Source organism: Hetaerina americana, unplaced genomic scaffold, assembly GCF_022747635.1.
Source record: "Hetaerina americana unplaced genomic scaffold, ioHetAmer1.1.p SCAF_7, whole genome shotgun sequence".
Classification (NCBI taxonomy): Eukaryota; Metazoa; Arthropoda; class Insecta; order Odonata; family Calopterygidae; genus Hetaerina; species Hetaerina americana.
In genome coordinates this window covers 25,991,195-26,004,868 of record NW_027287316.1, presented here as the reverse complement: position 1 = coordinate 26,004,868, position 13,674 = coordinate 25,991,195, and the positions used below count along the sequence as shown (strand labels likewise).

Here is a 13,674-nt window from a genome sequence, read left to right as displayed (position 1 = left end):
ACAGATGTGTTGGTTTTGGATGTGGTTTTGTTCCCTTTTAATGCTGGTGACCTAACATCCCCCACCACACGCCATTGTGGTGGCTTGGCAGTTATATTGTAGATGTAGATGTACCTTAATGCTATTCTTTCAATTAAATCTTCTTTTTTTATCAAATATTTCTCTTAAGGAGAGCCGTTTATTATGTCCTATAATTGATCGAATACCAGGTAATTTATTCCTTATTATATATTTCTACGTAAGTATCACCAGTATTGTTATGAGATTCTCAGTCCATTTTCTACCTAAATGATACTTTTCTTTGTAATCTGATAGTCTACTCATACACTTTGCAACGTTTAAAAAAGTTTAATGGGGTTTGAGATTGAGAGAAGGTAGGCAATAAAGAAAAGTAACCTTGGGTTTCATTTTTCAATCCGGTGGAATTAAACAAGAGAAGTCGGACACCTCTGAATGAAGTAAAGTAGAGTATATAACATAATAATTCAAAACAATTCAATCGCCAAACCCCATCTGGATAGGTTGAATGTTGCAATACGATGATTCACGTCCAAATATAACAGGATCAACATAAAGAGACAACCTTTTGAAAGGAGCGTAACTTGTTTTGAATTCTGGTGAAGGTTGTTCAACCATTTCGTTCATACTCACTTCCGATAAATAATTATATTCCACCTTTGTGTTGAAACTTCGATCAAATGTGGACAGTTGCCTTGAATTGAAAGGGGCCTGAATTGAGAAGGCCCATAAAAATGTTTAATCATAGTAAATGTATATTATTTAAAAAATTATTTCATTAATATTTTAGGAGCCCTCGTAATATTTTGTCTCTTTTTCAAACACATTCAAATAGGAGTATCTTTTGACTTCGTTCAGTTTATCCCTTCTAATTTCATTGTTCATCTGTCGCGTGGACAAAGTAGGGTTCGTGGAATCAAAGAGTGGCATTCATTGCTATACATTTATTGGACTTACTACACAAGGGGCCCGGCCCGGAAGGAAAGAGGAAGCGTAGAGACAGCAGCAGGTTCGGCCTCCGCAAGAGAGTTCCACAACCTTTAGTGTCTACGGGGAGGGAGCAGCGTAGAGACAGCTGCAGGTTCGGCCTCCGCAAGAGAGTTCCACAACCCTTAGTGTCTACGGGGAGGGAGCAGCAGGTTCGGCCTCCGCAAGAGAGTTCCACAACCCTTAGTGTCTACGGGGAGGGAGCAGCGTAGAGACAGCAGCAGGTTCGGCCTCCGCAAGAGAGTTCCACAACCTTTAGTGTCACCAGTCACTGCCCTGCCTTGCTTGGGGCGCTCGGGGTTTATATATGAATTCCCGGGTACAATGACCGGGCGCCGAACTCCGTATCATTAGCGGTAGGGGAGAGAGCAGGTTAACCTCGGTAGTGGGTGACTGTGTCCAGCCACTGTTCGCCAAATTTGCTATCGCGGATTCGGCGAAAAGGACACTAGCTCGCATGAGTCCTTCTAGATGTCCGAGCATCATGTCCCCGCGACATTGTGTATTGAGACTGCCATCTACTTGGCTTTTCCGAAACATCAGAACTAGCATCATGTCCCCGCGACATCACCCCGGCTTTGAAATCAAACTGTGAGCCCCTTAGAAGTCAACCTTGCTTTCTCCCCGATACAATAAAATAAAAAGGACATACATATATACAAAAATGATTACATAAGGTAGTACTTGCGAGGAAAAAAAATGGCAATAATAATAAAATAAAAGTTCTGTAGCCATTGATCACAATCGACACACCGTATGGAAAATCACATTTGTGGTCTATTCCAACCTTAAAAGTTCATTACATCAAAATAATTCCTCTTCACAGTTCCCATCGCAGTAGAAATAGTTCACTAAATCCATATTCACAATTTTCATATTACAAGAATATGTCTTGCCATAAATAGTTCACTTGCATAGTTTATCACGGCATACACTTTATCATGGAACATTTCTGATACTGCCTAGTGTAGGAAACAGCGGCACATGGATTGTAGTTAACTGGTTAGTCACGTTTCCATGTATATTCACAGGGGGGGTGGCACATGATTCCTTTTACACTCGGTGATTTTGTCTTGAGGATCGCGTCGCAATACACGGTCTGCTTTGCGCTTGCAATGGACATAGACAACGACCGAACACAGAGAGCCGAAGAGCACCACAAAGATGAGATTCCTTCGTAATGAGCGCGCTTTATGTCCAAACCCAGGGGGGACAGGGAATTAACGTTTCTTTCTATATCGGACAGGGATACGGTGGGTACGTCATGAGTATCTAATTTTGCGATCGACTTTAAGAGGTGCTCAAGGTTGGCGTCGTTACTAGCGAGGTTCAGGTATCGGCCATCAATAACACTTTCATTTATCATTGGCAGTGGTTCTACTGAAATATTTGTTTTCAAGGAAGTACTTACACAGTGGAATTCAGTGAAGGCGGGTATGTAATTTACTCCATCGCCGGCCGAACACCCAGATGCAAGAGTTAGGGTGCCTTGCTTACTGATGGATAACTTGGAGTATTTTTGAGGGCAGTCGTTAGTTAATTCGGTGACGCTACTGAGGCTAAAGCGCCACTTTCCAGGCGTTTCGCCCTTGATAAACATTGCAAATGGAGACTGAGCTAATTCTATCTGGCAGTTCTACTTTATGAGCTCTCTTTTCCGGAGAAAAACGGCAATGTTACAGGAGCGGGAGTAGGAGTTAGTATTGGGTAAGCCTGAGGACACACGATCATGCTTTCAGTTCTACATTGCTGTGAGTAGTCGTAGGGTAAGAGTACTAAGTTGCTCTGTTCCGTTGAGACGGCCAGATAAGGCGAGTCAGGCTGTATGAGGACAGATTTATTCCCACCATCGGTGGTCGGGAAAGGTAGCGCTCGCAACACCTTGAAACTCATTCCCTTTCGCGTCAACGGCAGTATTATGAGTAATTTGATGTCGCCCAACCGCCGGATCACTCTCACGCTAGCAATGTCGTACATGATCGCGATTTTGTGGTCCAGATCGCGGGGTAGCGACCAATCGGGCAGCAGCGCTCCGGAAATACTTTTCAGGATACCCTGGAACTGGCTGGGAGGGAATAGGGAAGGTATGAACTTCCCAGCCTATCTAACTTCCTAGCCAATGTATATCGCTCATTTAGGGCATGTTCGGTGCGAATGGATAACCCTTCTATTTTCTTATCTAATGTTTGTATCTGATGGTCGGTCGCCGTGCCTGTAAAGTAATGCAGTACGTAACCGACCACGTCAAACAATCCTCTGCCCTTAAGAGTTGCTTCGGTGGCTCCAATTAACATTTCTAATTGCCTTTCCAAATTGTTTAAGTTGAACCGTACCCTTTGTTAGATATAGAAAATTATATTAGAATTAGATATTAGCAAAGTGAAAAAACATGCTCGCGTTTGGTTGTGCTGTTAATTTTAAATTAATCTCATGGAATTGGGTGTTCTGTCGTTTAACTATGTCCACTGCAGCTGTTAGCTGAGGTATGTGAAGGTCTATGTTCACTATCCATTCACTCACTATGAAGTACAATTGTCCTTTCGGGACGAAAAGCAGACCAGAGGTGTTTGCTCCACTCAACAGTTCTATTGTCACTAGACACACAGTATGTACGGTAAGGAGGTCAATGGTTTCTATAAGGAGGAAATTAAAGGTTAGATTAGAATATATAGTTAATGCGGTCGCAGAGCTCACATGGCGATCTCGCGATCTCCTTTATTTTGTTGGATTAATTGTCTTTTCCGTCTTTTATTGAGAATACGTCGCCTACGCTTATGCTCTTTCCGCGACGGGGGGTATTCCCTCATTTTTTTCAATTCCGGCCGGGGGACGAGGCGCTGAATCTTCCAATGTTAAATTTGAAACTGCAGTTTTTAACAAAATGGGGAGGGGGGGCAAGTTGGAGTTTGTGGAGTATTCACCGGCTTCCACGTCAGCGGTTGGTGGACTGCTTTGTCCGTCGAAGGGTGAGGAGCCAGGAGAGGAATCCCCTCCTCTCTCTTCGTTGGGCGGGATCTCCGGTGTTGAGAGACTGCGACCCGGCGTGGGCGGCGGTCCATCCGCCTGGGCTGGAGGCGACAGAGGTGGACTTTCGTCCCACCAGGAGTAGTTTCTTCCCTGGGTTGGTGACGCTGGAGCTAGACCCTCTCCGTCTCCTGCGGAATACATTGGCTGGCTGCGTTGCCCTTCCCCATGCTGTAGATACCGGAAGGAACTCCAATACTCATCACCGCCACCCAGGTGTTGTCGCACGGGAGAGGGGAAGCGACCCGGTGTGGGCGGTGGTCCATCCGCCTGGGCTGGAGGCGACAGAGGTGGACTTTCGTCCCACCAGGAGTAGTTTCTTCCCTGGGTTGGTGACGCTGGAGCTAGACCCACGGGAGAGGGGAAGCGACCCGGTGTGGGCGGTGGTCCATCCGCCTGGGCTGGAGGCGACAGAGGTGGGCTTTCATCCCACCAGGAGTGGCCATCGGCCGCCGGAAAGCGGTCGTAGATTGGAGGTGTCTCGCCAAACAATTCTTTGATCTTCCTTGCTACCTTCTTTCTCCGTAGCAATTGTCTTACTGCTATTACTCGGGCCATACCTAATAGGCAGATACAAGGGAGGGAAGTAGGGTGAATTAAGAGCGTATCCTCCCGGGCAGGGGCCGCAAGTCATAAAATTTTTCTGACGATGGAGGATGATTTTGGAGATTTTGCCCTTGAGGAGGGTCGGTCGGTGAACCATTGGTGATTTTATCTGGCTGCGGAATGTGGACTTGATTATGGGTGGTCTGGGCGCCTTGCTCAGTCTCGAACTCGTCAATCACGCGTCCTGCTTGTGCGTAATTAGGTGGCGGTTCGGGCTCTGGTGGTAGTGGAAGCAAATTCCTGTGGTGCGCTGTCAGAATCCTCCCGTCCCGTATATTCTCAATGTCAAAGGTCACCTTACTTCTAACTTTGACTACCTTGTAGGGGTCAACCCACTTCGAAGTAAACTTTTTTGACTGCCCGGGCGTAAGTACCAAGTTGCGCAGCAACACGAGTTGCCCGTTAAGAATAGGCGGCAACCGTAAGTTCCTATTGTATTTATCATGCTCATTTTGTATGTTAAGCTGGTTATTCTCTGCCGCTTGCGCGCGCGCGATTTGGAGCCGGCGTTGCAAAACGTGATCGTACGGGGGTACCTCCGTGTAACACGGTGGGAGGGGTCGTAAGACATCATTCCAAGGCATATCCAATTCCCTCCCATATAAAAGGTAAGCAGGAGTTTGCTCTGTGATTCGATGTTTGCTATTTCTGTACACAAATAATGCAAAATTTAGTTGATCGTCCCAATCCGAGTGGTCTTGGTTGACATAGTGAGAAATAACGGCGGCAAAAGATTGGTGCGCCCTCTCCAGCCTACCATTGGAAGCGGGATTGTAAGGGGAGGTAAAAATTGTCTTTACTTTTAATAGATCACAAATTCGCCTCATAAGCTGTTATGTGAAATTGGCACCTCTGTCAGTGAGAAGGGTGGCTGGCACCCCATGACGGCAAATGATCTGCTCTACGAAGGCTCGAGCTACAGTTTCTGCGGATTGATCGATGATAGGTATGGCCTCCGGATATCTCGTAAGATAATCTTGACATGATAGTATGTAGCGATTGCCTCTATTGGATACTTTTAATGGACCGATTATATCCAAAGCAATTTTCTCGAACGGATATGACGCTTCGGTGACAGGTTGAATAGGTATTCTTTCCTTTCTTCCCTTTCGTTTCTTGCAGCTTACGCAATTACTAACGTAATTTCGAGTGTCGGCGTACAGCCCGGGCCAATTAAAATGTCTTTGCACAATATTTAATGTTTTGTCTATTCCTAGATGTCCTGCTAGGGGGCTGTCATGGCATCTTTGTAATATGTAATCTCTCATGCTTACGGGTGCACAGATGGTGTATAGTGGATCGGGGGTCTTAACGTGGATTTTATAGAGTACTCCATGCTCGTCTATGAGATAGTTGGGGTTTCGTTCTTCCGCTAGCGTACGCAGTGGTCGAAGTTCCGGACAAATTGACTGTTCTTGCGCAATCTTGGTTTTATCCCAAACTGGCTCGTATTCCGTGTCTTGATGGAGGGCATTTACTATTGGGTTCACTGCGCGGGAGAGAGCATCTACGTGCGGAATATCTTTTCCTGCTTTGTACTGTATTGTAAACGAGTATTCGGTGAGCTCCATTATCCACCTAGCCAGTCTGGGTTTCGGCTCGGAAAGCGTAAGTAACCATCGGAGCGGGCTATGATCAGTGATTAAAGTGAACGGACGGCCTAAAAGATATACTCTGAACTTTCTTATCATATGTACGACCGCCAAACACTCAAGCTCAGTGGCGGAGTATGCTTTTTGCTGCTGTGTCAACTGCTTGCTGGCGCATGCTATCATATGCTCGCCATCTTCAAAATTCTGCGAGAGCACTCCTCCAATAGCCACGGAAGTGGTCAAAATGAATGCTTTCGAAAAGTCAGGGAATCGCAATACGGGTTGACTCGTGAGACAAGCCCTTAATTTTTCAAAGGATTCTTGTTGCTCTCTTTCCCAAATAAACTCCGTATCCTTCCTTGTTAGCGAGGTAAGAGGACTCGAAAGTTGAGCAAAATGCCAAATAAATTTCCTGTAATATCCCACTAACCCAAGGAACGATTGCAGTTGCTTAACGTTACGTGGTGCTGGAAAACTGCTTATTGCATGTATTTTTTCTTCATCGGGTTCCAACTCATTAGCGGAAACGACGTGACCGAGGAATTTCACTCGTGTTTGGAAGAATTTACATTTTTGTGGTTTCAGTTTCAAATTCGCTTTCCTCAGTCTTGAAAAAATTTCTCTCAAGCCTAGTATGTGTTTTTCCATGCTCTCATCATGCCGTAATATGTCGTCGAGATAGAACAAAACTCCTCGATTGATCATTCCATCTAGTACGGTGGTCATAAGACGCATGAATGTGGAAGGCGCGTTCGAAAGGCCGAATGCCATCCTGTTGCACTCGTAGTGCTCGTCTGGAGTGCTAAAAGCGGTTTGTGCCCTGTTTTTTTCGTCTACTTCAAATTGCCAGTAACCTTGAGATAAATCTAGGCAACTGAAATATTTTGTCCCTCCTAACTGATCGAATATTTCGTCCATATTTGGCAGTGGAAATACTTCCTTTCTAGTGACGGCGTTCAGAGCGCGATAGTCAATGCAAGGCCTATACTTGACAGGTTCGCCTGGAACATGCTTTTTCTTTACTAGAATCAGAGGAGCAGACCATGGACTGGTAGATGGAGATATGACTCCCTGATCAAGCATATCCCCGATCGCCTCCTTAAGAGCTTCTCTTTGAGAATGAGGGACGCGATATGGAGACTTTTTAATGGGTTTGGAATCTCCCACATCTATGGTATGCTGGACCAGGTTGGTGCATCCCAATTTAATATCCCCGTGGATAAAAATATCTGCATACTCTAGTAAAAGTTGCTTTAAAGAGTCAATCGCTTCATTTGGAGTATCAGAAAACGAGAATAGTGACAGTAACTCAGCGGTGGAGTGGTGCTCGGGCCACATTTCTGGGGTTTCTGTTTCAATCGAATTTACAACTAGTAATTCATGACTTTCTGAAAAAATGTTGAAACTGTATAAGGACCCTTTTCTTAACATCTTTGGTTCAGGCCGTGTGTTACACAACAACAAAGGTATTACACCATCGTGGGAGACGGTTGCTAGAACTGGAAGTATTAATACGAGGGTCATCCGGAAAGTAGTACCCGTTCGTGAAATAAAGACACAAAAGTAAATATTAACAAACATAAAAAATTTTATTTGAAAGAGGATACTTTAAACTACTTCTCAACATAATCTCCAAGCAAATTAAGGCATTTGTCATAACGTGTGACAAGTTTCTGTATTCCTGCTGCATAGTCCTTCGCCGCCAGCTCATTGAGATACGCGAGGGACCCATCTTGCACAAATTTTTGCATAATGCAGATGGTGTTTAACAATTTCATGAACAATTGTTCGAGAAACATTGGGAAAATGCTCACAGATGTCATCAATTTTGACGCGCCGATCGTTCCTCACGAATTCGTCAACTGAGCTCACCAGTTGGTCTGTAATGACAGACGGTCTCCCCGAACGCTCATCGTCGTGTGTGTTCCCCCTCCCCATGTTGAAGTTGCGACACCACCGCCGAACAGACGACTCGTCCATTACATTGTCTCCATACACCTCCTTCAATTGGCGATGAATATCACATGGGCGAACGTTTCTTGCATTGAGGAATTTAATCACTGCCCTCACTTCACAACTGGCGGCGTTCTCAATTTTTTTAAACATTGTAAACAATCACAGAAACAACACAGGCAATGCTAGCGTCACGCAACTTGGCTCAGAGAAGGCAGACAAGCCACTGAAGCTATCTGACCTCGTCCAGCGGCTACTCGCGTCGTCAGCACTTCATGCGGCACGAACGGGTACTACTTTCCGGATGACCCTCGTACATCTCCCTCCCTTCCCTGAATAATGATATCCTCGCCATAATAGTCCTGAATCTTTGTACTCGTCAACATAACCGAGCGTGGAGGAATTTTAATTGTATCAACAAATGTAGCTTCATGCGACGCTTTCTCTTGCGTACAGGTTACTCGTCCTTCTGTCCCGCAATTACTTTCTGCATGAACTACGGATGGATCGCTTTCAACAACTGACGTTTTACATTCGCCTTTCTGCCCAACAGTTAGATTTGCTCCATTAAAAATTTCTTGCGTACAGGTTACTCGTCCTTCTGTCCCGCTAGAGTGAGTGGCCTCAACCAAGACATCGTCAGTATCCCCAAAAATGCCCCCATGCAAACCGGTGCTTGTGACTTCGATTCCTGACGGCACTAATATATCATCACTCAACTCTTCCCAATTAATATTAAGCAAATCATCAACAGTCACGAGTCCATCATTCACTTTATCCTTTGAGCTTCTGTTGGCGTTATCCTCTTTGAAAGATTCATTACTCGGTGTTTTAGGCCCTGCTTGGATATCATCACATGAAATTAAGTCCTCTAAAAATACAGCGGAAATTTTCTGTTTTGGGTAACCTGATTTTAACATGGTTTCGTGCCCTTCTGTTATTTTCATTTTACCTTCTCCGCACGAAATGCTACTTCCGTATTTTACCATGAAGTCTAGTCCGAGGATACCGTCATACGGCACTTTCCCTAGATTTGCAATCAATGTATCGTGAGGGTAAACTTCTCCATCGATAATGAAAGGTATGTTGCATTGCCCTACTGTGGCGAGCGTATGGCCGGAGGCACTTTTCACAGGGGAGGAATAGTCGTCAATTTTTAGGTTTCCAAAAGGGAAACTTGTACTCTGCATAATACTCACAGCGGCACCGGTATCCACTAAAAAGGAATACACTCTACCTAGTACTGTAACCGAGACCGTCAAGCCGACTTCTGGTGCTACGACGAGCACTAATTCGTCCCCGACCTGCCGGCCGGGGTGGCCGCGTTTCCCTGATCTCGCTTTTGGGTGGGGATGGGACAATCTATCGGGAGATGGCCCGCTTGCTTGCACACGCCGCAAATCATCAGAGGGCAATCTTTACTGACATGGCTTCCTTCCCCACAGTTATAACATGCGCGGGGTTTTGTACGGCAATAGCGCGCGATGTGTCCCACCTTTTTACAGTAATTACAAGTCCGAGGCGCATTAGTTACGTTCCCTCCACCCACCGGCAGTGTAGACTGTGGGGGCTTCGTGTGTACATTTGCCTGAATTGCGTGCACTTGATTCGAAAGACTAGGGCTCACAGTGGGGTTTAAGATTGGCTCGAGATGGGGTTGAACATGACTCGTTGTGAAATATCGCGTCGGGTCACTGTACGAAAAGGCTGTCGGTGTCTTCACGTAAGGACTGCGCACGGGCATACCAAAGTCATGGTTCTGCAAGAAGTTTACTTCCCTAACGCCTGAGTAATTACGAGCATTGAATTCCTCTAGGTTAGCAAATTCCTCAGCCTCTTGCATGGTTCTTGGATTGCGCACTAGCACGAATCGCCCAATTTCTTCCCTAAGTCCGACCAAGAACTGTGAGAGGAGGCGGTTCTCGAGCATAATTCCTGTCGCTTGTGAGTCTGGGTCTAGACAAGCATCTCTTAGTTTTCGTCCCAATTCCCTGAGACGGGAAGAATACTCGTTCACGCTTTCCAAGGGGCGTTGCAAAACAGCTTGTGAACATTCTTTCAACAGAGACCAGTGAAATTTTTGGAGTGAAGCGCTTTTTCATTAGTTTAGGAAAAAGTTCATAAGACTCAATAACGTGAGGAATTGACTTAATGAATTCGGCAGCGGTACCGCTCAGACGCAGCCGTGCTACGCTTAAGGTCTGATTCTCACTCCACCCGCTAAGATGACTCACTAACTTAAGATTGTTCAAAAAATCCTCGATACTTACGTCCCCATCACCGTTAAAACACGGAATTAAATGAATATGATGTCCTGAAAATGTTTGTTGCATCGTTGGAGGGGAAACAGGAGCGCTTTCTATCATATTAACAGCGGAAGTAAAATCAATTAAGTTCGTATTGTTTGGTGGTAAATCACGCTCCCAAGGCAGAGAATCACCAAAGCGCCCATACGTGCCCTTGCCACCGAAATCCATTATGATTTAAAGACAATATGGCTAGGACAAAATTAATTCGCCATATGTTAGCAATATAACCGATTCTTGTTAATAAAAAAATGGGGTTAGTTTCCTTTTGGGATTACGCGCCACTACTTCTTAAATAGAAATTCAATCAAACGAATGAAGCATGATGGACGGAAGGCAAGTTGCATTTAAATAAGCCGCTCCAAGACTCCGCCACCCCACACCTGACACCAATATGTCGCGTGGACATAGTAGGGTTCGTGGAATCAAAGAGTGGCATTCATTGCTATACATTTATTGGACTTACTACACAAGGAGCCCGGCCCGGAAGGAAAGAGGAAGCGTACAGCAGCAGGTTCGGCCTCCGCAAGAGAGTTCCACAACCTTTAGTGTCACCAGTCACTGCCCTGCCTTGCTTGGGGCGCTCGGGGTTTATATATGAATTCCCGGGTACAATGACCGGGCGCCGAACTCCGTATCATTAGCGGTAGTGGAGAGAGCAGGTTAACCTCGGTAGTGGGTGACTGTGTCCAGCCACTGTTCGCCAAATTTGCTATCGCGGATTCGGCGAAAAGGACACTAGCTCGCATGAGTCCTTCTAGATGTCCGAGCATCATGTCCCCGCGACATTGTGTATTGAGACTGCCATCTACATGGCTTTTCCGAAACATCAGAACTAGCATCATGTCCCCGCGACACATCATCGTGTTTCTTGTGGTCGAATAAATTACTTTTAAAAATTCATTCTTGTTTAATTCAAATCCCAAAAATACTCAGTTTTTTCACCAGGGATTGCATTCCATTGCGCGACTGGCCCCATAAATATTGAGCGTTAGTAAATGTAACAGTTATGTCCCATCTAACAGCTCCCCCTATTTGCCCTGCTTTCCACAATTATCCGGGAGTCCTTATCTTCAATATTACTTGCTGCCCTAAGAATCTTCAGGCAGAATCTCGTACAGGGTATGAATCAGCCTTCTTTATTTTCAGTCTATTCCTTCCTATATTTAAAACGGTATTTTATTCAGTCTACTTGGTCTCTGAACGCCTTTACATAAACTACAAATCATTTGATCGTTTGAATAAAATAACCGTTTGAAAAGAAGACATTTTCGGCATAAGTTATTCGATAAAATAATCTCAAGAATAAGATTTCTATTTTGGAAATATCATAATATCATACCGGCATACGCCTCTTTAAACAGGTCATACATTCCAAAACGGATTGCTGCATTGGGAACGACACCGATGAGCGATGCAGAATAACCTGCGTAGAGGCCCCGGAACCCGCCTTTTCTTATTGTTTCTCGAATGGCCTGTTGCAATAGAAAATGAGTGAATATTAATATATATGAAATAATAAGATATGGGTGTGTGTTTTCTTTTAGCTTCATCCTACCTCGTTATGATTACGATTTTTAAGTCTATGAATTTAGATTACCAAGATCATTGATTTTACAAATTCAGTTTATCCCATTAATTATACCTGAAGGCCTGAAACATTTCTGGTTACCTGTGAGAGATTTCTGTAAGCTTTGTGGCTGGAGACCGCCATGGTTGTCCTAGCCACGTCAATAGGGAAGGTTGCTGTGTGAGCCAGCAGTCCAGCCATTGCGCCCGCCAGGAATCCAAGGGCTGGCTTGAACCTTAATAAAAATTATAATTCGGCTTTAATTTGGACGAGATTGGGACGCCGGCAGACTTTTTCCATCCAACCCTCAATTGTTTTGATAACATCGCCCTTATGAACATTATATTTAAAAAATATAAATTTTCAAAAAAATATCAAAGTGTAAGAGTACAAATGGTATGACATGGATATAATAATGTGACGAAATTTGATAATCTTGTGAATTAAAAAAAGCAGAGTGCATATAACTAAGTCCACGAGTCTTGACGTAAACACAAGGCCTTAATTTCAAAAGATAAAGAATTATATTTTAAAATGTTATTATTAATACTATTACCGGTTAAGGTAGGTTTTGGATAGAAAAAAACTACCAAATATATATGTTATGACTCCAGACAAAATGCATTCTAGCAACTTACTCTACATCATGTCTTCCTTCACCTCAGTGTACTTCTTTCCTGCCTTCACCCCATCCAACATCCCTATGCTGTTCCAGCCTTTTCCTCGTTTGCCTATCATTCTCCTCTCTATTAGAATCTTGATCTCATTACTGCAATGGCATCACGCGCGCCTCTCCCCTTCCTAAACCCAAACTTATCATTTCCTTAGTAATCATCAGAAAATATTTTGTTCATTTCTTTTAACGGAATTTAAAATGAAATGCTGGTCTTCGTAAGGGCATGTTTATCTTGGGTGTAGATTTTGTTTTTTATTATTACGAAATCTTCCGTTTAATGTAGTTTTCGAATGGGCAAAAGCTCAACTGTACTGACATATAATCTTTCCGTATCCAGGTAACAACCGGGACTATGAATACAATTTGCTCACATTCATCCCTCCAAAAATCCAACTGATCCCAATGCATGATCTGATTTCTCATTTGTTCTCTTCTATATAATGTTCCTTTTTAAAAAATCCGTCTTTGATAAAGGTGCCAAGAGTGTAATGTTAAATGCAGTCGTCTTCCCAAAAAAATTTATATGAGTCCGAATCGCTCAAAACAACTGTCGATTGAACTTGTTCTGGTTAATCAAATCTTAGTACCCTTGATTTGTTCCCGTGTTATCATCTTTCTGTTCTTGGAAAAAATTACTTCTAAACAAATTGGTCGAAAACCATTCCCGATACCCATTCACCCGCCTCACTTTCATCTTCTATACCTGCTGAATGAATGTATCTGAAAATTTGCACTGCCTCCGGGCAATCTTTTATTTTCCTCTCCGCTAATTGTTCCGAATTGAATTATTTAATAGGAATTTGAATTCCCTGGATCGGTTATGGTGCATTAGTAAGAAGTTGCGCTTTGAATTCTTTGCATTGTAAATTGGAAATATATTCGGGCATTAGCAGTGAAGTTACGGGGATTTCTGAGTACTTTAATATTTTCTTTGAACAACGG

At 44.0% G+C, this 13,674-nt stretch overlaps 1 protein-coding gene across 1 annotated transcript in view; it reads right to left on the bottom strand.

The window, feature by feature from the left end:
- The window catches only part of LOC139696592 (uncharacterized), a 32,529-nt gene extending 20,272 nt beyond the window's left edge, over positions 1-12,257 (bottom strand). Inside the window, exons 1-2 of the mRNA XM_071595397.1 lie at positions 12,159-12,257; positions 11,829-11,961 (exon numbers count right to left, since the gene is read on the bottom strand). Of these exons, the coding sequence (XP_071451498.1) occupies positions 11,829-11,961; positions 12,159-12,257 (232 nt within the window). The remainder of the gene's footprint in view (positions 1-11,828; positions 11,962-12,158) is intronic.
- Between the last annotated feature and the right edge of the window lie 1,417 nt (positions 12,258-13,674).